This window comes from Anolis sagrei, chromosome 10 (genome assembly GCF_037176765.1).
Source record: "Anolis sagrei isolate rAnoSag1 chromosome 10, rAnoSag1.mat, whole genome shotgun sequence".
Classification (NCBI taxonomy): Eukaryota; Metazoa; Chordata; class Lepidosauria; order Squamata; family Dactyloidae; genus Anolis; species Anolis sagrei.
In genome coordinates, this window is record NC_090030.1 from 18,394,191 (window position 1) to 18,418,431 (window position 24,241).

Below are 24,241 nucleotides of genomic sequence, written 5' to 3' on the forward strand. Positions count from 1 at the left end.
TCCAAATAACCAAACTGAATCTAAAGTTGACCAAAAACTGATTTGTAATCCTTTTGGTACTAAGAAAATGGTCCCTGGTGAAAGTGGCTTCTAGACAAGTGGTTCCTGGTCAAAAAAAGGGAGAAGAGTCCACACTAGCGGACAAGCGAAATTAGTTCTTTTGTGTGTGTTCTGCAGGGTTGGAGATTTAATGGGCTGGCCACACTGAGTTCTTTACTTCGACCAAATGGTCTTTAAGCCCTTTCCCTGAACACTTCTATGCTCTCTTGTTGAATATAACCTTTGAAGACGTAAGGAATAAAACTATTTTAATGAAGATGATGGCAAAACGGGCACCGAATAAAGCCAGCAACTCCTTTCTAAGAAAGGGCAAGAGATGACTTACCTCCCAATCTAAGTAATCACAGACATCTTCAAAATTAGTAAGCAGAGACACTGAGCAGAAAAGCCGTGGCAACTCGTCCCTCGTCATTGGGGGGAAGCGACTATCTTTAAGGGCACTGTGGAGACACAAAAGGGGACACAGAAATAGGAGTTACATGGATGCGTCTTCGTGGAAACAAGCAGACTCCTTATGGGGAGAAAGGTGGGATGTAAACAAAGTTAATAAGAACTGTACAAATATTTTTACTATAGCTTAACTGTGTGTTTCCTTGACACAATATTTAATAGTTTTTCATGTCTGAATTTGCTGTTTTTAAATTTATTGTTTGTGTCATGTAATTGAGAGCCGCTCTGAGTCCGCATTGGGAGAAAGGCGGGTTAGAAATAAAGTAAACAAGTAAATAATAATAATAATAATAATAATAATACTTTATTTATATACTGCTCTATCTCCCTGAGGGGACTCAGAGCGGTTCCCAGGTAAAAATCACAGAACATACAACGTAAAAACAACATAACCATAAGTTTAACAAAACAAAATATGCATAAAAATTGTTGCCATAACACAAATAAATAAATGTTGTCATCATCATCTGCACTGTTAAAATCTTGCAAGCTCCAAACAACTGTGGCTTTCAGGATGGAGTCTATCCATCTGCATGTAATGTAGCTTTCCTCTGTTCGACTATTTTCCAATTTGCCATACATTATTATCATCTTTTTCTAAGAAATCATGCCATCTCATGGTACGACTCAAGGCGGGTTACAGAGTGGCGCAATTCGATGTCAGCATTCATATAAGTGCCATTAAAAACAATCAACATTACAATATAAAACATAAATAAAAACCGTTAAAGCATATAATCATCGGTGTCATCTTGTTAAAAACATTATCCAATAACATCGTCTGGCCATTCCGTTTAGTACTGTATATACTCGCATATAAGCTGAGTTTTTCAGCCCTTTTTTTAGGCTGAAACGCCCTCTCGGCTTATACTCGAACCAAGGTTATTTACTGTTTCACTCTGTTATTATTATTGTATTATTATTATTATTATTATTACTACTACTACTACAACAACATCATTTATTATTTTTCTATTCATTATTATTATATTTACATTATTTCAATATAATATAATACTCTATTACATTTATTATTTCACTCTATTATTATTATATGTACATTATTTTATTCCATTAGTAATATTATTACATTTATTATTTTATTCTATTTATTATTACTGCACTTATTTTACTCTATTTATTATTGTTATTATATTTATTATTTTACTCATATTATTACATTTATTATTCTACTCTATTATTAGTTATTGTTACATTTCCATTATTGTACTCTAATATTGTTGTTGTTACATTTATTATTTTACTCTATTATTATTGGATGGTAAGCACGTTTACACTGAAGAAGGTCAGAATAATGGTGTAATCAGTTGGACAGTCTTTTCTTAAATTACAGCTTTATGTAAATATTCAAAAACATTTAACCTCCTGATGACTCAATTAATGTAATTTTACTGGTATCTATTTTTATTTTGAAATTTACCAGTAGCTGCTGCATTTCCCACCCTCGGCTTATATTCAAGTCAATAAGTTTTCCCAGTTTTTTGTGGTAAAATTAGGTGCCTCAGCTTATATTTGGGTCGGCTTATACTTGAGTATATACGGTAATTTAATCTTATTAATAGGACATTCCTAGCAGTTAATAGGACACATGAATCATACTTTACTCAGATAAATGACAAGAATACATGGCTTTCGGAATATATATGTTGTACTCCGTCTCGAGCTGCAGGGAGAGGCAAGTAATTTATTATTATTATTATTATTATTATTATTATTATTATTAACACAACAAGATGAGTCCTTATTGTTATTATTATTACTATTACTCTTAGGCTTTTACCAAAATGAAAGTGAACATCTCAGGATGCTCAAAGAGAGTACAATAATGCAACAAAAATATCTACTGCGCAAGACCTATTGTTGCAGGAAAAAAGGCAATAAACTTGAACTACTCATCAAATGCACCATATTCCTTTGAGAGACTCCTGTATTAAGCGTACAATGCTCTATGAAACAAATCAGCTTTAGCTAGAGAATCCAGAAAAACATAGAAATAAAGGTTAATGCAGGATATATGAAAGAATTTGGACAGATATGTAATATTGGAAATGCCACAAAGCAAAAGAATAGAGAAATCACGCCTTAAATGTATAATATTCCCAAGGATAAACATTTGATCCCACGAATTCTTCTTTGAAAGCCATTCATTTGATTCCTATTTACAATATTTATTTTCATATTTTAAAATATTTAAAATATTTATATCCAATCTTATATCTCAGAACCTCAAAGCTGCAGGCAGATAAACTGTGCCCCGGTGGCGCAGTGGGTTAAACCCCTGTGCCGGCAGGACTGAAGACCGACAGGTTGCAGGTTCGAATCTGGGGAGAGGCGGATGAGCTCCCTCTGTCAGCTCCAGCTCTTCATGCGGGGACATGAGAGAAGCCTCCCACAAGGATGATAAAAACATCCAATCATCTGCGCATCCCCTGGGCAACGTCCTTGCAGACAGCCAATTCTCTCACACCAGAAGCGACTTGCAGTTTCTCAAGTCGCTCCTGATACGACCAAACTCAGAATATACATTCCTAACAGTTACAAATACACATATTCAAAATCTAAAACCATATTTAGCAATTTAAACACATTAAAACAGTTTTGAACCTGAACACAGGTTGAAACCACAGGTGTAGAACCTATTGATACAGAGGGCAACCCATATAGTTCCAATATGCATAAATATATTTATCTGGATATATAGAAAACATATCTGCATTTGTTTAAGTGGTTTATTGCCCACAAATAAAATGTGTCAGCCTTTAACGTACAACTATTTTTCCTTTGGGACTGTGCTACTGAACTTGCTGACTGGAAGGTTGGTGGTTCGAATCTGCGGGATGGGGTGAGCTCCCGCTGTCAGCCTCAGCTTCTCTGCTAACCTAGCAGTTTGCAAGTGTGAGTAGATCAGTAGGTAACACCCTGGTGGGAAGGCAACGGCACTCCATGCAGTCATGCTGGCCATATGACCTAGGAGGTGTCTATGGACAATGCCGGCTCTTGGACTTAGAAATGGAGATGAGCACCACTCCGGAGACGCCTAGACTTAATGTCAAGGGGAAATCTTTACCTTGACTATTTTCCCTTTGCTAAACCAGACTAACACAATTTTAAAGCCCATTTGTAATGCATTTCATTAGATTCAGGGAGAATGTACGTCTGGAAATATGATTACCAGATTGTGCTCTCTCCCCCTCCCCCCGTATTAATGATTTTTGATTCTTTCTTTTCATGAAGTAATAGGGAACAGATGTCTACGTATATCTCAGACTGAGAAACAAGGCCCACACACATTAATGGCCCGCAAAGGTTGTTTCATGAGGGGAGTGTGGGAGGGCTGGCAAAAGAGACGCAGAGAGCCCTGTTTTTCCTACAGAGAATACTCCCTTTCGATGAACACTGCAGCGTGAAGAGCGTCCTTTTGCGGACCATTTGCCTGCACAGACTCCATTATTGCCTACAGCTATCAAGCCACAATCTCAATGCTGCAGCTAAAATCCAATATTATGCCCAACTGTAGTAAACCCACCCAGTGAGTGGGATTTATGTACTGTACATACGGCCAGCCCATGGCCCAACAAAGCACAAGGCCCACGTGTTAGTGAAAAACCACAAATAAATAAGTCGCTATATTTTTTTTACTAAGGCCAAGCAACTCTTTAGGAATTTCTGAATCTTTCTATGGTTAATTTCAATTAAAGCTGACTACAGAACTGCACTTGAATACCTAGAGAGTCTTTGAAATGTGTGTTCTCTATAGAAATAAAAAGGTAAAGGTAAAGGTTTCCCCTTGACATTAAGTCTAGTTGTGTTCGACTCTGGAGGGTGGTGCTCATCTCCATTTCTAGGCCAAAGAGCTGGTGTTGTCCATAGGTAAAGGTTGTCCCCTGACATTAAGTCCAGTCATGTCTGACTCTGGGGTGTGGTGCTGATCTCCATTTCTAAGCCAAAGAGCCGGCGTTGTCCATACACACCTCCGAGGTCATGTGGCCAGCATGACTGCATGGAGCGCCGTTACCTTCCCACCGGAGTGGTACCTATTGATCTACTCACATTTGCATGTTTTCCAACTGCTAGGTTGGCAGAAGCTGGGGCTAACAGCGGGAGCTCACACCACTCCTTGGATTTGAACCGCTGACCTTTCGGTCAGCAAGTTCAGCAGCTTAGCAGTTTAACCCACTGCACCACTGAGGACTCTATAGAAATATATAATAATAAATAACAAAATTTTATTTGTAGTCAGCCCTAGTTCCCCAAAAGGACTCAGTGCAGTTTCCAACATGTACGGCAAACATTCAATGCCAAAACATTCAGACAAACTACATCAGGACAAATCGTATTAAACAATATAAAAGCAACCTAACTCTAAACTTAATAATAAACAAAATAACAGGCAGTAAGACTTAACCTATAAAGTAACAATTAATATAAATCTGACAGTGCACAGATGGGTTTTCAGGAGGTTTTTAAAAAACAAAGAAAGAGGGAGCGGTTTTGGGAGAGAATACTCCCAAAAGGCAGGAAGCTATCATGGAGAAGACCCTGTCTCATGCTTGAGACGGGAGTGGGACTGAGAGCAGAGCCTCCTCCACAGATCGCAAAGCTCAGGCCTGTTTGTATACGACAGTGGTTCTTAACCTGTGGGTCTTGGACCATCAATGGGCTGCGAGGACAAAAATCTAGTCTGCGAGCATCCTTCCTCCTTATTTAATTTAATTTATTTCCGCTCCTTTCGCGCCACCTGTCACTCCTTCCTTGTTGCTGACCAGCCCCGACCCCTTGGATAGACCACATCAGTTTTAGATTATTAAATATGGTTTTCTGTGGGCAAGCGGATGGAAACTACTGTATAAGAACATGTGGTCTATCCAATGCAGTTTTCTGAATCAGCACCCCAAATAACCAAACCAAATCTAAAGTTGACCATAAACTGATTCATAACCCTTTTGGTACTAATGTTGGAGAGTGGTCCCAGGTCATAATGGTCCCTGGTCAAAAGAGGTTGGGAACCACTAGTAGACGAAGATGTGGTTCTGCAAGTAAGTCTGGGCCTGAACCATTTAGGATTTTTATAAGAAATTACTAACACTTTGTACTTAGCCTGGAAGCAGATCGACATCCAGTGGAGCTGCCGCAACGTGGGAATCATCTCCTCATGGTACGGCGCTCCAGTTGGCAATCTGGCCACCAATCTCTGAACTAATGCAGCTTCTGAACTATCTTCGAAGGCAGCCCCACATAGAGAGCGCTGCAGTAGTCCAAATAGGATGCGGACATGAGCCAACAATGTGATGCGACGGCAAAAAAAGCCAATGGGATTTTGGCCTGCATCAATAGGAGTCTAGTATCTAGATCAAGGGAAGTCATGCTACCGCTCTAGTCTGCCTTGGTCACACCACACCTCGAGTCACATTGTGTCCAATTCTGGACACCACAATTGAAGGGAGATGTTGACAAGCTGGAATGTATCCAGAGGAGGGCGACTATAATGATCAAGCGTCTGAAGAACAAGCCCTATGAGGACCAGCTTAAAGAGCTGGGCATGTTTAGCCTGCAGAAGAGAAGGCTGAGATACGACATGATGAGGGCCAGGTATAAATATGTGAGGACAAGTTATAGGGAGGAAGCTTGTTTTCTGCTGCCTTGGAGACTAGGACGTGGAACAATGGCTTCAAACTACAGTAAAGGAGATTCCCTCTGAACATTAGGAAGAACTTCCTAACTGTGAGAGCTGTTCAGCAGTGGAACTCTCTGCCCCGGAGTGTGGTGGAGGCTCCATCTTTGGAAGCTTTTAAACAGAGGCTGGATGGCCATCTGTTGGGGGTGCTTTGCATGCAATTTTCCTGCTTCTTGGCAGGGGGTTGGACTGGATGGCTCATGAGGTCTATTCCAACTCTTTGTTGTTCATTCGTTCCCGACTCTTCGTGACCTCCTGGACCAGCCCATGCCAGAGCTCCCTGTTGGCCGTCACCACCCCCAGCTCCTTCAAGGTCAATCCAGTCACTTCAAGGATGCCATCCATCCACCTTGCCCTTGGTCGGCCCCTCTTCCTTTTTCCTTCCATTTCCCCCAGCATTATTGTGTTCTCTAAGCTTTCCTTTTTTCTCATGCATCCAACTCTATGATTCTATGATTCCATGACTAAGGCATGGACTATTGTGACCAAGTCTGGCATCTCAAGGTATGGCGTAGCTGGCACACCAGTTTTAATTGTGCGAAGGTGGTTCTGGCCACCGCTGACACCTTGGGTTCTAGAGTCAGCAATCAATCCAGAAGCACTGTGGACCTGTGTCTTTAAGGGAAGTGTGAACCCATCCAACACAGGCTGTAATCCCACACCCTGATCTACCTTCCGACTGACCAGGAGTACCTCTGTTTTCTCTGAAATATCTGTCTTCCAACATGGCTAAAGAAAACTAACTACAGAGTTACCCTGGAGGACTTAGAAATTTCTAGAGAGAATATTTTAAATTACATTTTGGAATATTCATATCCCCAACACGAATACAAATGTGGGGCACAATCATTTGTGTATTTCCTTCTCTACAAACACACCCACGCTAAATATTTAACTTACTTTTGTCATATCCATAAACAGTCTTGCAATATAATTATCTGGCTATTTTGCCACACAGAATAAGTGATTTTTTACGAAGTTAAACAGTGTTGGGATTATAAATGGCACCTCTTATGCTACCTTAATGTGATACAGGATGTTCTCCATGAATATACTTTGCGCATCCACAGATTACACACTCCCACGCTAGTTTTGGGTCCAAACACAAGCAATTTTAAACTTTACTCTCATTAGCAACCATGCCAAAAACTGCTTTAAACCTTTTCTGTTCCCGACAATTTCCAAATGGAGGGAGAAAAGCCAAAAGTATTGCTTTAGTCATTCAATATTAAAATTCCGGGCTTCAGAACAACCCAACAGATGGGCATTGGAACTGGTATATTGGAAAACAACAACAACAACACAATGTCACATGAGGACAATTTCTTTCTTAGACATATCTAAAAGCCATAAAAGACGAAGCACAAATCCCAAGATTTCCAGAATCCTTTACCAGCAATCTGGGGTGAACGGAGGAAAGGTATAAAAAAACATCTTGGTTGGAGTATGAATGTATCATTTGGTATTATTATTATTTAAATCTGGTTCAAGTTCACATGCCTTCTTCCATTTCTACTATGGTCATAGGGAGATGATAAGCGCCTCTAACTTTTTTTACTCCCTGCATTAAGAGCGATCTCTGAATCTATCCAAAATTCTGGTTGATGTAACCATTTTAAACTGTCATACATGATCATAAAATCATAGAGTTGGAAGAGACCTTGTGGGCCATCCAGTCCAACCCTATTCTGCCAAGAAGCAGGAAAATCACATTCAAAGCACTCCCAACAGATGGCCATCCAGCTTCTGTTTCAAAGCCAACAAAGAAGGCGCCTCCACCACACTTCGGGGCAGAGAGTTCCACCACTGAACAGTGGTTTTTTTTAACTACAAATAATATATGTGCAGTGTGCATAGGAATTCATTCCGTTTTTTTCAAATTATAATCCGGCCCTCCAACAGTTTGAGGGACTGTAACCTGGCCCTCTGTTTAAAAAGTTTGAGGACCCCTGATCCAGACACTAGATTCCTATTGATGCAGGCCAAAATCCCATGGATTTTTAAAGTTGCCGCATCACATTGCTGGCTCATGTTTAACTTGTTGTCCACAAGGACTCCAAGATCCTTTAACACACATGAAGATGACTTGTTTCAATAAACCAAGTTAAGATTAACCAGAGTTTATGTTTTGAATGTTACTCGGCCTCTTTGTTGGACGAAGTGTCAAGAGAGCAAGAGGAGGCACCTAAGTGCACTGTAACAGTGAATCAGAGTTTAGAGTTGTGAAATTTGGAACAGTCCACCAAATGGGACAAACCGGATCCTTCCAAGGCAAATAATAATAATAATAATAATAATAATAATAATAATAATATAAAATGCTGGAGGGATGAAAAGCTTTTTTCAGTCAATATGAAATGTTCTTTTTTCCCCCTGTTCAAACACAACCTCATTATTTCTAGGTGCCTTTTGCAAGTCAAGGTATCATTACAATGGTGATTTATTCTAAGCAGATGTCCAGTTTACACTGAAGGGTTCTGGGATCAAGAAATCAAAAGTATATCCAATTTTGAATCTGTCAATAGCCCTAAATGGAAGAAGGACCTCTGCAAGACAGAGCATATGGAAACGGAGTAACCGTATTAGCAAAAGTACCACTCTAACAGCTACCATGTCAGGCTACATAGAGAAGCCACTGAAATCCACAAGCATGTGGACAATTTCAACAGAAAGGAAGAAACCATGAAAATGAACACAATCTGACTACCAGTATTAAAAAATATCAGGACCATAAATAAAGAACAACACTCAAAAACAAGGGAAATCCAGACAAGAAACAATCAGTGCCAGCTAATAACCTCCCAAAGGATTCCCTCAGGCAGGAAGCAGCCAAGCTTTGAAGCTCCGAGGCTATTCAATGCTAATCAAGGTGGCCAATTTCAACATTCACACTTGCCTCAAACAGACAAGAGTTCTCCCATTCTGGACATCATTCCACAGATATATAAACCCCACTTGCCTAGTCTCCAGCAAATCTCACAACCTCTGAGGATGCTTGCCATAGATGTGGATGAAACATCAGGAGAAAATGCTTCTGAAACATGGCCATACTGCCCGGAAAACTCAAAGTAACCCAGTGATTCTGGTCGTGAAAGCCTTCGACAACACAAAAGTACAGATATGTTGATGAAGTCCTGCCCGTATCTTGTTTCAGGTATGCCATTTTTATGCTTTTTTGAGATGGTTATGTGCTTAGCTTTATTTATTTCTTTGAACAGCACACATCCAAAATTAGGTGTGCAAATTGGGTCTATTGGCTAATAGAAGTTAACAACTCACCCGGTAAAAGTCTTTCCTTCTCTAGTGTTAGAAGGTTGTGACTTACCACAGCAACGGCATATTCTTAGCGATGACATACCGAGGAGCGTCAATATGTGATATTTTTCCCCACAGAAAACCAACATTCAGAAACAACCAAAGGCTATATTAAGAGAAACAAACAAGGAACTTGCCAAATTAAGTCCCACTGGCCTACAAAGAATCCCGTTTTAGTATAGCTCTTTTAAAAAATGAGACAATTGAAATGTAACCAGCAACACCGACTATTGTATAAATGCTGCTGTGTGCCTTCAAGTCACTCCTGAACTTATGGCGACCCTATTACAGGATTTTCTTAGCAACGTTTGTTCAGAGACGGTTTGACACTGCCTTCTTCTGAGAAGGTGTGATTTGCCTTTCCATGGCCGAATAGGGATTAGAACCCTTGTCTCCGTGTCCTAGACTAAAACTCAAACCAAAACATCACAGGTTCTCACAGCATACACAAAGACAATGGAAACCATTATTCAGCATGTGGACCAATGAAATGGCTTGCGTAGGAATTTTAGGCTGTTCACCAATCTGTTAGATATACGAGTTAACAGCTACATGAGTTTTTAACATCAAGAGTGTACAATTACTACTGACACTCTTTGAATTAATTTCAATTTGACTTTATTGTTTACAACCCCTCTGAAACCACTTGTAATGTATATCTGCATGTTAAGTTTGATATCACTTCATATGGTTGCTCACTTGAGCTATCTACAAGGGTTATCTGGAAAGTAAGGTTACAAGGTATGTAGCTCTTACGGGGAATTTTCGCATGGGAAGTTGGTATCACTGTTGTGTAGCGGGTAGCCAGCGAAAGCAAACAAGCAATGCCAGTCTTCAGTAGCTCATCAACTGGGTTGTGGTGAAGTGTACAATTACTTAGAGTTTCCCTCCAAGTGCAAAGTTCGCACTGTACGAGGGATATCCGGAAAATAAGGTTACAAGGCACGTGGCCCTCGAGGGGAATTTTTGCGTGAGAAGTTGGTATCACTGCTGTGTGGTGGGAAACCAGCAAAAGCGAACAAGCAATGCCAGTTGTTAGTAGCTCATCAACTGAGTTGTGGTGAAGGTTAGAGATGAGCGTTCTCATTCAGTTTCCCTCCAAGTGCGAAGTTCGTACTGTACGAGGGATATCCGGAAAATAAGGTTACAAGACATGTAGTCCTCGGGAATTTTCGCATGGGAAGTTGATATCACTGCCGTGTAGCGGGAAACCAGTGAAAGCGAACGAGCAATGCCAGTCGTCAGTAGCTCATCAACTGGGTTGTGGTGAAGGTTAGAGAGGAGCATCCTCATTCCGTTTCCCTCCAAGTGCAAAGTTCGCACTGTACGAGGGATATCCGGAAAATAAGGTTACAAGGCACGTAGCCCTCGTGGGGAATTTTCGCGTGAGAAGTTGGTATCACTGCTGTATAGTGGGAAACCAGTGAAAGCGAACAAGCAATGCCAGTCGTCAGTAGCTCATCAACTGGCGATGTGGTGAAGGTTAGAGATGAACGTCTTCATTCAATTTCCCTTCTGTCTGTCTCTTTCATGACAATGTGCGTCCGTACACCACTCATCAACACCAGAGTTGTTGACTTCATTTGGTTGGGATGATTTAACCCACACCCTGATCTTGCACCCAGTGACTATCTTCTGTTCACTAAATTGAAGGAACACTTGGGTGGAAAACACTTTTCTGATGAGGAGGAGGTGAAAATTGAAGTGATGAACTGAATGAAAAAGGTGGCGAGAGACTTCTATGACACTGGCATAAAAAACTCATTGCACAGATGACAAAATGTATTGAACTGAAATGGTGATTATGTGAGAAAATAATGTATTATCTATGATATAATCCATGCAAATTTCATTAAAATATATTCATTCTTTGTATTAAAAAAATCTTGTAACCTTACTTTCTGGATATGTATGTATGTTTATTGGATGGTTTGTACCCACAAAGGTTCCTCTGTGGCTCAATGGATCTGGACCAGACTTGGACCATAGACCCTTCATTATCCAACTTAAAAGAATTGAGGGGTTTGAACTAACCCCCCCCAACCCAAAAAAACCCCATACATTTGGGCCCAGAGCAGAGAGAAATAAAAGGAACAAAGTGGATTGGCTGTTGCTAGGTGAAGTGCCCTCTGTGGTGTCACTGAGAAAGAAAGGGAGCGAAGCAGATCAGCTGCTGCTAAGGATATATGTATGAGAGGAAGGGAGGAAATAAGCCAGGAAGGAAAAAGAAGAAAGAAAACAATGGAAAGGGTAAAGAAGAGAGGAATGGGAAAGAAAGAAGAAGGGGGGAGGATGAGTGGGAAGAAAACAGTGATTCTCAACCTTCCTAATGCCATGACACCTTAATACAGTTCCTCATGTTGTGGTAACCACAACCATAACATTATTTTTGTTGCTACTTCTTAACTGTGATTTTGTTACTGTTATGAATTGTAATGTCAATATCTGATGTGCAGGATGTATTCTCATTCATTGGACCAAATTCGGCACAAATACCCGATACAACCAAGTTTGAATACTGGTGGGGTTTGGGGGATGACGACTGATTTTGTCATTTGGGAGTTGTAGTTGCTGGGATTTACAGTTCACCTATAATCAAAGAGCATTCTGAACCCCACCAGTGATGGAACTGAACCAAACTTGGCATACAGAACTCCCATGACCAACAGAAAATACTGGAAGGGTTTAGTGGGCATTGACCTTGTGTTTTGGAGTTGGAGTTCATCTATATCTAGAGAGCACTGTGGACTCAATGATGGATCTGGACCAAATTTGGCACGAACACTCCATATGCCCAAATATGAACACAGATGGTGTTTGGGGGAAACAGACCTTGACATTCTGGAGTTGTAGTTACTGGGATTTATAGGAGCCCCCAGTGGCACAACGGGTTAAACCCTTGTGCCGGCAGGACTGCTGACCTGAAGGTCAGGTTGCTGACCTGAAGGTTGCTGACTTGAATCTGGGGAGAGTGTGGATGAGCTCCCTCTGTCAGCTCCAACTCCCCCTGTGGGGATATGAGAGAACCCTTCCATAAGGACAGTAAAACATCAAAACTTCCCGGCGTCCCCTGGGCAACGTCTTTGCAGACGGCCAATCATCCCATACCAGAGGTGACTTGCAGTTTCTCAAGTTGCTCCTGACATGAAGAAAAAAAAAAGAATTTCAACTACAATAAAAGAGCATTCGGAACCCCACCAACAATAGAATTGGGCCAAACTTTCCACATTGAACAACCATGACCAAAAGAAAATACTCGCAACCCCCCCCCCTCCCGACCCCCTAGTTGAGAAACACTGAAGTAAAAGAATGGAAAAAAGGAAGGAAGAGAAAGGTAAGAAAGAACGAAAATAGGGGAAGGTGTATGACGGAAAGGGAAGGAGAAATGAACCGCAAACCAAATACAAATCCAGGCAACATCAGGTACATGGATTAGTAATTCATAAAAGCACGTGTGCTATAATTTGGTACATTTCATACCTTGCTAAGTATTTCAGAAACCTGGAAATTCCAGTACACTTCCTGGGCTCTTTTAAATATTATCTACAAAACAAAGGAGTACTCCAACATCACTTACAGGGGGAAAATGTGCGAAGACAGCCTGGCTTGCTTCCCTACAGACATCGCACTACTGGCAAAGGAATGAAAACAAGCACCAGCCTTTCACTGGGGATGAAATCAATGTTTTTGTCAAACACTTACAGAGGTGTGGGGAGGTGGCATAGGGTCCCCTCCCCAAAGGCAAGACTCAGTGGGGCTGGTTATGTCTCCTACTATCATTACTAACCGCAGACAGCCCTGCAATATTATGTGCATGTGTGAAGATGACTGGGAGTTTATTTTTGAAACCTAGTAAACCACCAGCAGCAGTGTGAGGGAGGTACGTGTGTTAGACGCTCGAAAACACAGCCTGAACAATGCAAGAACAAAAGCAGACATTGCTACATGTTCCTAACCTAATTTTAGATGTGGGATGTCCGAAACCACAACAACAACAAAAAATGAAATGCAGGCAGGACTTTAAAAAAAAACAACCACAGGTAACTATATTGAGAAAGCAATCTGGGGACTGAAATATGTCCGACAAGAAAAAGCAATTCCAAAAGATGTCTAGGCGCATTGGCAAGAATGGTTAACCAGGCCCGTAGCCAGAAAGGAAATTTGGAAGGGACTGAAACCTTTTTCCACCCCCCCCCCCCAAGATGATTTTTCAGGCCAGTGTCTCCTGATCTGGCACGAGATCTCAACAAGGTCCTGAAATGACCATCATTATGAAAAGGTTCTTCACAGGTAATAGGTCCTGAATTATTGCTCCCTCTTTAAGTCAGTTGTTGTCGACCACAGAGGACAATAGTTTCCACAAATGGCAAAAGTTTCTTTCTGTTTTCGTCTTATTTCCTTTAACATGATGCTGGGTTACATCAGGATGTTTTCCATGGTGAATGAGCAAGAAGTTTTCAGCCAAGCACAAGTTGTTCTGATGGTACTCTGTTTTTTGGTATCAAGATGACTTCTTTCAACTCACAAATGGCTTAGCAACCAATGCATCAAGTTTCTGATGAGCACCTTTATCCCCAACTTCTCCTCCAAACACTACACAGTACTTACAGAGTGGAACTTGTAGATGAAAGGAGTAGGCTAACCAGGGAAATCTGCTGAACCATTTGGGTTGAAATCCTAGAGGTGCTTCTTCTTATCCAAAGGTAATACATATCCCGGCAATGGAGTCTGTGGATTTTGCACTAATTGCACTTTCATTGGAAAGTCTTCTTCATATAAAGTCCAAGGTCTAACAATGACCCAGCTTTGAGTTGCTGTGAGTTTTCAAAGTTGTGTGACATTCTCTCCTGACTTTTCGCCCACATCTATGGCAGGCATCCTCAGGGGTTGTGAGATTTGTTTGACACTAGGCAAGTGAGGTTTATATATCGGTGGAATAATGTCCAGGGTGGGAGAAAGAACTCTTGTCTGCTTGAGGCAAGTGTGAATGCTGCAACTGGACACCTTGATTAGCTTTAAATGGCCATGTAGCTTCAAAGCCTGCCTGGCTGCTTCCTGCCTGGGGGAATCATTTGTTGGGAGGTGTTCACCGGCCCTGATTGAGTGTCTCAATCTGGGCCAGCTGGGCAGCAATCAGCCAGGCTTTCAAGCTACAAGGCCATACAGCCCGTAAAACTCACAGCAACTCAATGATTCCGGCCATGAAAGCTTTCAACCACACAATGACCCAGTTTCTTGTCTTTGCTGCTGTTCCATGGTTTCTTTGGCAGGGCTTGGATTCGATGAACCAGTGGGAGACACCATAGTTTCCACCTGCAATAAAGGTCAAATCCCCCGCCCCACCCCATAGGCTTTGCCTGCCGGCTGTGGGTAGGGCAACTTGGTTGCTTCCACTACATCAGCTATTGCTGCTATCGCAATGTAAATGGGTAGTAAGATAAATAATCAAAATTTGGTTGCGATAGTGCATGCAGTTCTGGAGGGATTCTCTTATAGACCCAGCATGTGGATTTGGTAAACCAGTTAAAATTCATGAGTAAACCAGGTTTATTTTACCTGAAACATTTCGGGGGTGTTTTGACAAGAACTATTGCTCTAAGATGATGACTGGGCCACATACTTCTATTAGTAATCAATCAATCCTCTCTGTGTCCTCCCTCTCAAGCAGAAATAACTAACTGAGCCATCAGCCAAGGAAAACTTGTACAACCAGCCAAGGTTTCTGTAACCAAACAAGTGCCGTAAATGTATTTATTGAGAATGGGAAGAGCCAGAGAAGGCAGGTCCGGCGTTACATTTTTGTGAACAGACGGCTGTGAGTCAGTGCAGACGCCAAGAATAGATGCACGAGCCAGGGCTTCCCGGCCCTGTTTTAAAGTTGTTACCCCACACCCTTCCTTTTTATAGCCCACGCGATGCACATTTGTCACGCTTGGAGAAATGAAAGGCAAGCAGCAAAAAACCTGTTCCAGAGGGAGGTCGTACACGAAAGCTAGTCCCATCGGGAAAAAACCCAATGGATTTTCATTATGACCAACCGCACTGCGGTTACAGCACTGTGCTCAAAAGTGGAGTGGCAAATCAGGAAGCTGACAAATTGAATCTCGCCATTATCTGGAATACACTCTGTGGTTTGGGTCTATTTCCTGGTATCAATCCTTCATTCTGAAGAAGCAAATAAAAATATGGTTCTACCAAGCTGGTCATTTCACAGGAAAAGATCCCCACCAGAGCATCATCGGAAAACATCTGAACATGCAAGGGTCTAGGTATGTTCAACAAAGTATGGTCCTGGCAGGTCTTTGCTTCCAGACCCGATGAATACTCAGTCCAGGAAGATAATTGCAGGGTTTTGTCCTAAGCTTAATGATCCACAAGCACAGCTCAATCTGTTCCCGATAAACATCACACATGTTGTACTGATCAGATGATCCACAAAGATTTACTTGCATCTCATAACACGGCTGGTGTCTTTATGTTTCCTAGCTTGAGGATGCTGTTCTCATTTGTAAGGAGATGGACAAAAGGTATACTTTGTAGAGGCTAGGAGGCTCCATAGCCCCTGCGCCCCGAGACCTTTGAGGGTTGATGTATATGCCAAAAGAAATTGTTTCCTACCAAATACTCTTAAATAGCCTTGCACACAGGGGTCCATGAAAAGATTTCAGGGGATCTATAAACCTGAACTGGAAATAAAAATCAACTTATTATATTTTCTCTCACCTCTGATATCTAGCATTTGCTTCAGTTATGAATGTATGTCATACATTACAATAGTATTCATTTTATAGCACACTAGCTGCCCTCCTACCACGCGTTACTGTGGCCCAGTCTGGTGATCTGGAATATAAAGTAATGAGAAAGTAGGTTCTTGTGGTTTTTTTCGGGCTATATGGCCATGTTCTAGAGGCATTTTCTCCTGACGTTTCGCCTGCATCTATGGCAAGCATCCTCAGAGGTAGTGAGGTCTGTTGGAATTTGGAAAATGGGTTTATATATCTGTGGAATGACTGGGGTGGGGCAAAGAGCTCTTCTCTGCTGGAGCTGGGTGTGAATGTTTCAACTGACCACCTTCATTAGCATTTGAAGGCCTGGCTGAGCCTGGGGGAATCTTTTGTTGAGAGGTGTTAAGATGTGCCTGGTTGTTTCCTCTCTGCTGTTTTGCTGTAATGAGAAAGTGTTGGTTTCTAATATATGTAATTTCTTTATGCTTGTGGGTAAACTGTATTTCTTGCTGTTTCTTTGTTAGTGTTGATGTTTGTCTACTCTGGAACAAGCACCACATAATTATCCTTCATTAGGAGTCCCTTTCAAATCTATGATACTATATCTCTGTGTGTGTGAATCATATCTATCTATCTATCTATCTATCTATCTATCTATCTATCTATATCTATGACTGGATGGCTCTTTGTTAGGAGGGCTTTGATTACGTTTTCTTGCCCTGGTAAAGGGAGTTCGACTGGATGGCCTTAAGTATTTTCTGATGGTCATGGGAGTTCTGTGTGGGAAGTTTGCCCCAATTCTGTCGTTGGTGGGGTTCAGAATGCTCTGATTGTAGGTGAACTATAAATCCCAGTAACTACAACTCACAAATGTCAAAGTCTATTTCCCCCAAACTACATCTGTGTTCACATTTGGGCATATTGAGTATTCCTGCCAAGATTGGTCCAGATCCATCATTGTTTGAGTCCACAGTGTTCTCTGGATGTAGGTAAACTACAACTCCCATACACAAGGTCAATGCCCACCAAACCCTTCTAGTGTTTTCTGTTGGTCAGGGGAGTCTTGTGTGCCAAGTTTGGTTCAATTCCATCATTGGTGGAGTTCAGAATGCACTTTTGATAATAGGTGAACTATAAATTCCAGCAACTACAACTCCCAAATGACAAAATCATAATTTTTGAGCAATGGTCACTCCTTGTGATGTGAGACTACCTGTTCCATGCACGATGCTGGGAAGAAGAAACATTATGAAGACAGTCCCCGATCTAGAGAGCACTGGCATGCGCGTGTTCACATTGATTTTTCCATAGTCAGATTCCAGCCAATAACAGGCGGTAGGAGAATTCTTGTCATGCTGACCATCAATATTTTCCCAGCAGCAATAATAATAACTTGGCTTTATCCAAAGGGCAGCCAAGTCGAGGGTTTCTTTCATTTCATAGTATTAAGAGGAATGCTATGCTCCATAGTTTGAGAAAGAAGGTTTGATTGATGACCATGGCCTTCCAGATTATGAAAAGAAGGCTGATATATAAGAAGGAAGTGAGGACCTTTGAGGATGCCTGCCTGCGATGCTGGCAAAACGTCAGGAGAGAATGCTTCTGGAACATGGGCCATACAGCCTAGAACATGGGCCCATACAGCCTAGAAAAAACACAACAACCCAGTGATTCTGGCCACAAAACTTTCAACAATACAAAGTTATTAATTATTATAATTTGAAACACAACAAGATGAGTCCACAGGAAACACTCTACTGGCTGTTGTACTGGATCACACGTCGGACACTTCCCAAGTGTCTAGGACTGTGTGATGTATTGGCGAATAATGCATGCAACTGGAAGATGGTAATTTTGTCAGCGTCGATTGTGTTTAAGTGCAGGCCAAGGTCTTTAGGTACTGTACCCAGTTGCCGATCATCACTGGGACCACCTTGACTGGCTTGCGCCAGAGTCATTATTATTATTATTATTAGAAGCACAACAAGATGAGTCCACAGCAGACATTCTGCTGCCTGTTGAATTGAATCACACATCGGACACTTCCCAAGTATCTAGGACTGTGTGATGTATTGGCAAATAATGTGTGCAGATCCCAGTAAGGTGGTCTTTTGCAGCTGGCAGATGGTAATTTTGTCACCGCCGATTGTGTTTAAGTGCAGGCCAAGGTCTTTAAACACTGCATCCAGTGTGCCGATCATCACTGGGACCACCTTGACTGGCTTATGCCAGAGTCTATTAGTCTATTATTATTATTATTATTATTATTATTAGAAACACAACAAGATGAGTCCACAGCAGACACTCTGCTGGCTGTTGAATTGGATCACACGTCAGACACTTCCCAAAATCCTCATAGCGTGTCAGCTTTTCCAGTTGTTTCTCTTCAATCCTGCTGTCACCTCGGATTGCAACATCGACAATCCATACTTTGTTTTAAAAATTATTATTATTATTATTATTATTATTATTCTACAGACATATTCAGTATTTTTTTAAAGGATGGTACATTGTTGTGACAGGGCAGAGGAAAGGATGAGTGGCACATACATTTCTCTACTTCCAACATCTGTGATCTGAAGCAACTATTTCACTTTGCCTAGCGGTGGGGCCAGCCCTGACTTGCACTTACTGGAAATTCAGCTGAAACAATGGGTAACTTCCCCTTGGTGACTCCATTCCCCTTCTGTGGCCTCCAGACAGAGAGCTGGCACCACTTGCACCAGTTACAATGGATGTATGTCGGGAGCTGGAGCAACACAGCTGTTGTGAGATGTAGGTCTGCTCGGTCATGTATGAACAAGCATTAGAGAGGAATGGAAGCAGCTTTTAAGAGCAGAAAACCTTCCTCTATTCAAGTTTTCAGTATGCACTTTGGGGTTTCCCTTCAACCGCAAATGAGATACCAATGAAATCCAGCCTGGGAAAGCGTCAAATAGAACCATCATTTTGCGTAACCTCTTTCTTTCCTAAAATATACAGATGTGATTTATGTGTGATGTAAGCCTGCCACCTTCGAGCCCAATTTCATCCGTGTCCAAAGATTGCCAGGTCAACTTATACAAGTTTGTCAGCTGTTACGGTATGTACACCACTTTTTGGTACATGCCGATCTGTAAAGGTATGCACGTGGCCAGCGTTGACGGCATGTCAGCAAAGAAACAAGATCAGCTCTAGAATTTATTGCAGTGTACAAGAGTTAAATAAAAAAGAAATACTAACAGCACAGTCTGTTCATTTCAGGGAAAACTTTCAGCCTGATCTGAATCTCAGTTTCTTGCACACCGCAGGGCAGAACTGGATTGTGCCAATATTTATTCCGAGGCATTGTCTTCCCATAAGTGCATCATCAATGACCAAGGAGGAAAAATGAGATTTTGAGCAAAGGGAGACAAGGGAAAAAACTAGATCTGAAAATGATACTATCAATATTGGGCGGCAGATTTTACATGATTTCTTTAGCTGGGCTGGACAATTAAGAAGGTGGACAGAAAGGAAACCAACACATTTGCAAGCCACACTCTTTCAAAGCCTCATCGGAAGGCAAAAACAAACCTCTTCTGAAAACATCTTGGAAAGGAAACCATGACAGGTTCACCTTAATGCTGTTATAGGTCAGAAATGACTCGAAGGCACACAGCAAAAACAATTGAAGAACCCTCTAGATCAGTGGTTCTCAACCTTCCTAATGTCGCGATCCCTTAATACAGTTCCTCATGTTGTGGTGACCCCCCAACCATAACATTATTTTCGTTACTAATTCGTAACTCTAATTTTGTTAATGTTATGAACTGTAATGTAAATATCTGATATGCAGGATGTATTTTCATTCACTGGACAAATCTGGTACAAATACCCGATACGCCCAAATCTGAATACTGGTGAGGTTGAGGAGGGATTGATTTTGTCATTTGGGAGTTGCAGTTGCTGGAATTTATAGTTCCAGCAACTTTGAACTCCGCCAGCGAAGAAATTGAACCAAACTTGGTACACAGAACTCCCATGAACAACAGAAAACACTAAAATGGTTTGGTGGGCACTGACCTTGAGTTTGGGAGTTGGAGTTCATTTATTTATTTACAACATTTATATGCCGCTCTTCTCACCCCGAAGGGGACTCAGAGCGGCTTACAAGATATATATATATACATACAATATAATATATGATTGGCATAGTACAATATCAGTATTATATATTACTATATTGTACTATGGAGCCCCTGGTGGCGCAGTGGATTAAAGCGAAAGGTCGCAGGTTCGATTCCGGGGAGCGGCGTGAGCTTCCGCTGTGAGCCCTAGCTTCTGCCAATCTAGCAGTTCGAAAATATACAAATGTGAGTAGATCAATAGGTACCGCTCCGGCGGGAGGGTAATGGCGTTCCATGCAGTCATGCCAGCCAAATGACCTTGGAGGTGTCTATGGAAAATGCCGGCTCTTCGGCTTAGAAATGGAGATGAGCACCACACTCCAGAGTCAGACATGACTGGACTTAATGTCAAGGGACAACCTTTACCTTCACCTATATTGTACTATACCATAATACTGCGATATTATTAGTAATATTACATGTAATATAAATATATAATTAAAACATCATATTATTATTAGTATAATATTGCATTACATTATAATATTATAAATATTATATGTATATACAATATATTATATTATAATTCATCTACATCCATAGAGCACTATGGACTCGAACAATGATAGATCTGGACCAAACTTGGCACGAATACTCTGCATGCCCAAATATGAACACTGGTGGAGTTTGGGGAAAATAGACCTTGACATTTGGGAGTTGTAGTTGCTGAGATTTATAGTTCACCTACGAAAAAAGAGCATTTTGAACACCACCAACGATAGAATTGGGACAAACTTTCAGCATGGAACCCCCTTGTCTTGAAGGGACTCGCTGGTACAAGCCTCCCTCTAGCCTCAACATGCTCTCCCTCAACTGGACATGCACACCATGCTGCCATGTGCTGAGCACGCCTGCTCTCCCACTTGGGGTCTCAGAAATAGCCCTCCCCTTGGCAATCAGAGCTAGAGTAGGGCTTTTGGTGGGAGAATTTGTCGTCTGTTTCCAAAAAGGAAGAGGACAGGTGGAGAGATCTTCAGCCTTCTCTGTCAAAGGGTTTCTAAGACCATCAGAAATGTATGTTTTCTGATGGTCTTTGACAACCCCTCTGAAACCTGCTCACAATCCGCCCAGGGGTCCCAACCCCCAGGTTGAGAAAACTTGTAATTTTTGAAAAGTTACTAAAATTAAATATACACTGGATGAATAAAACATTGCCACTTTTATGAAATTTCAAGATGCAACCTAGGCAAAGGAACAAATCTTGAAACAAATCAAGATTTATTGTCGAAGGCTTTCATGGCTGGAATCACTCAGTTCTTGTGGGTTTTTTCGGGCTATATGGCCATGTTCTAGAGGCCTTTCTCCTGACGTTTCACCTGCATCTATGGCAAGCATCCTCAGAGGTGAGGTCTGCTGGAACTGGGGAAAAAGGGGTTTATATATCTGTGGAATGACCAGGGTGAGACAAAGGGCTTTTTTCCCAGTTCCAGCAGACCTCACCTCTGAGGATGCTTGCCATAGATGCAGGCGAAACGTCAGGAGAAATGCCTCTAGAACATGGCCATATAGCCCGAAAAAACCCCACAAGAACTGAGAAATCAAGATTTGTTCATTGGCAATGGCAAACCTCCTCTGAAACTCATAATAGTTTTGCTTTAGAATTTCCATAATTTGAAAACCCACAGCATCAATGAGCAGTAGGACTTGACTGAATTACTGGATCGCAGATCTAGAACTGGACCTCAACACATTGGGCAACATAAGGTATCACTATGGAAATCCTGGTATATCTTAATATGCGCTTATCATTTTGTGATGTTTAATTTTAAGTCATTTGGAGCCAATTTTGACAGAAGCCTGGGGCATCAAATAAATAATAATCAGCATCCTTTGATAAATGTTACACAGTCAGGTTCAAACAGCAAAAAAGGAAACAACTTGACTCAGAGTGATTTCTGGCTCTAAAGTCGAATGTCCAATAGTGATTCAGAAACAAGGGATTAAGGGGATTTTAACACAGAATGTGTCATACTTCCTTTCCCTGCTCCTCCCAACTCTTACACTCCTTGCTGTTCTGCCCAAAAGAATGCAAGCCGCTAATCTTTAACTTAGGGATTTGTTGCAGTCCCAAGGAAATCTATTTTCCCCATATGCCCTACTATTTCTTGCCCAGCGCTGGTTTTCTTAAACTGAATTTACTATATTTATTTTTTTATATTTGTTTACTTTTAAAGTAATGTTAAAATTCCTTGTTGTCTAAACTTTAGACTCTACAAAGTAATGTAATAATAATACCCCTTTTCAATATAGTCAGAGCCCATCTCTATACAAATAAAAGCCTATACACACACGCGTGCGTGCACATATGTATCTATGTATCTACCTATGTTTATATGTATGTATTTTTCAACATGGCTCTCACATCCAGAGAGCCCTGTGACTCCTGTCAGCAATGGGCCTGGACAATGGGTCTGGACACACAAATCCATAAAGAGCAATTTTAAATACTGGTAAGTTTGGGAGAAATTGACCTTAGCTGTTGGGGTTTGTAGTTTCCCCGCATCCAGAGAGCACTCTGAGTCTTACCAATGATCACTGGGTACCTAAACAAATCTATCTATATCTTATCTATATAAAAGTGAAAATATGTATGTGTGTATGTGGCTGGGGTGCCCACTTCCACAAACAGGCTCCCACTTCCACAAACAGCTTTAACCCACAGTGCTGAGGAGCCACCAAAAGCCCTCCCTCCAACGACATTTCAGGTTATAGCGAGCACCATGAACATGTAGCCCAACCCTTGCCAATGTCCTCTCCAAACACCATACTGTCCACCATCCAAGGAATGCTTTCACTTAGGACAATTTCATCTGAGATTTTATTAGTTTCCTCCACCACAGGCATCCCAGTATTTCTGACTCTCCCCATTGGTTTGGAATTTGCATGCCACCCCCCCCCCCCCGCCTCTCTCTTTCCTCTTTTAAACTCTGTACAACAAACACAGCAGAACTAATCCGCAACTAAACATACTGGAGGAGTTTGGGGGATTGGCTCCACATGATGGAAGTTGTAGTTCACCCTGCATCAAATCAGATCGCCGTGACCCTCACTGACAATGGACCTGGACCCCCATGATATAAGAAAAATACTGGAGAGGTTTTGGGGGGGGGGGGGGGAATTCACCTTGATTTATAGCCATTGTAGGTACTGGGATCTATAATTCACCTGCAATCATAGAGCACTCTGAACCCCACCAATGACGGCTCTGGACCTAACTTGGCACACAGAACCACCACGACCAACTGAAAATATTCAAGGAGTTGGGTGGAATGACCTTCATTTCTGGAAGCTGTAGTTCAGTTACATCCAGAGACACAGTCACTACCACCGATGTCAGATCTGGACCAAACTTGGCACACACAACCCTATGACCAATTGAATCTACTGGAGGGGTTTGAGGTGACTGGCCAATCATGGTAGGAGCTGTAGTTTATCCTGCAGCCAAAGATTACACAGAACTCCACCAATGACGTATCTAGAGCAGGGGTCCTCAAACTAAGGCCCGGGGGCCGGATATGGCCCTCCAAGGTAATTTACCCGGCCCTTGCTCAGGGTCAACCTAAGTCTGAAACGACTTGAAAGCACACAGCAACAACAATGCTATCTCATCAGGCAAAAGAAGGACCACACTTCCCACTGAAATACTTGTAAGTTTATAGTTGTTAAAATTGTTCTTCATTTTAATTATTGTATTGTTTTTAAGTGTTTTTTTGCACTACAAATAAAATCTGTGCAATTTGCATAGGAATTCATTCATGCACTTTTCGAATTATAATCCGGCCCTCCAACAATTTGAGGGACTGTGACCTGGCCCTAGGTTTAAAAAGTTTGAGGACCCCTGGTCTAGA

The 24,241-nt window shown here is 41.6% G+C and overlaps 1 protein-coding gene across 1 annotated transcript in view; it reads right to left on the bottom strand.

The window, feature by feature from the left end:
• Window positions 1-24,241, bottom strand: part of AMMECR1 (AMMECR nuclear protein 1) — a 130,129-nt gene that overhangs the window by 23,384 nt on the left and 82,504 nt on the right. The window contains exon 4 of the mRNA XM_060756203.2: window positions 386-500. Coding sequence (XP_060612186.2) covers window positions 386-500 — 115 coding nt within the window. The remainder of the gene's footprint in view (window positions 1-385; window positions 501-24,241) is intronic.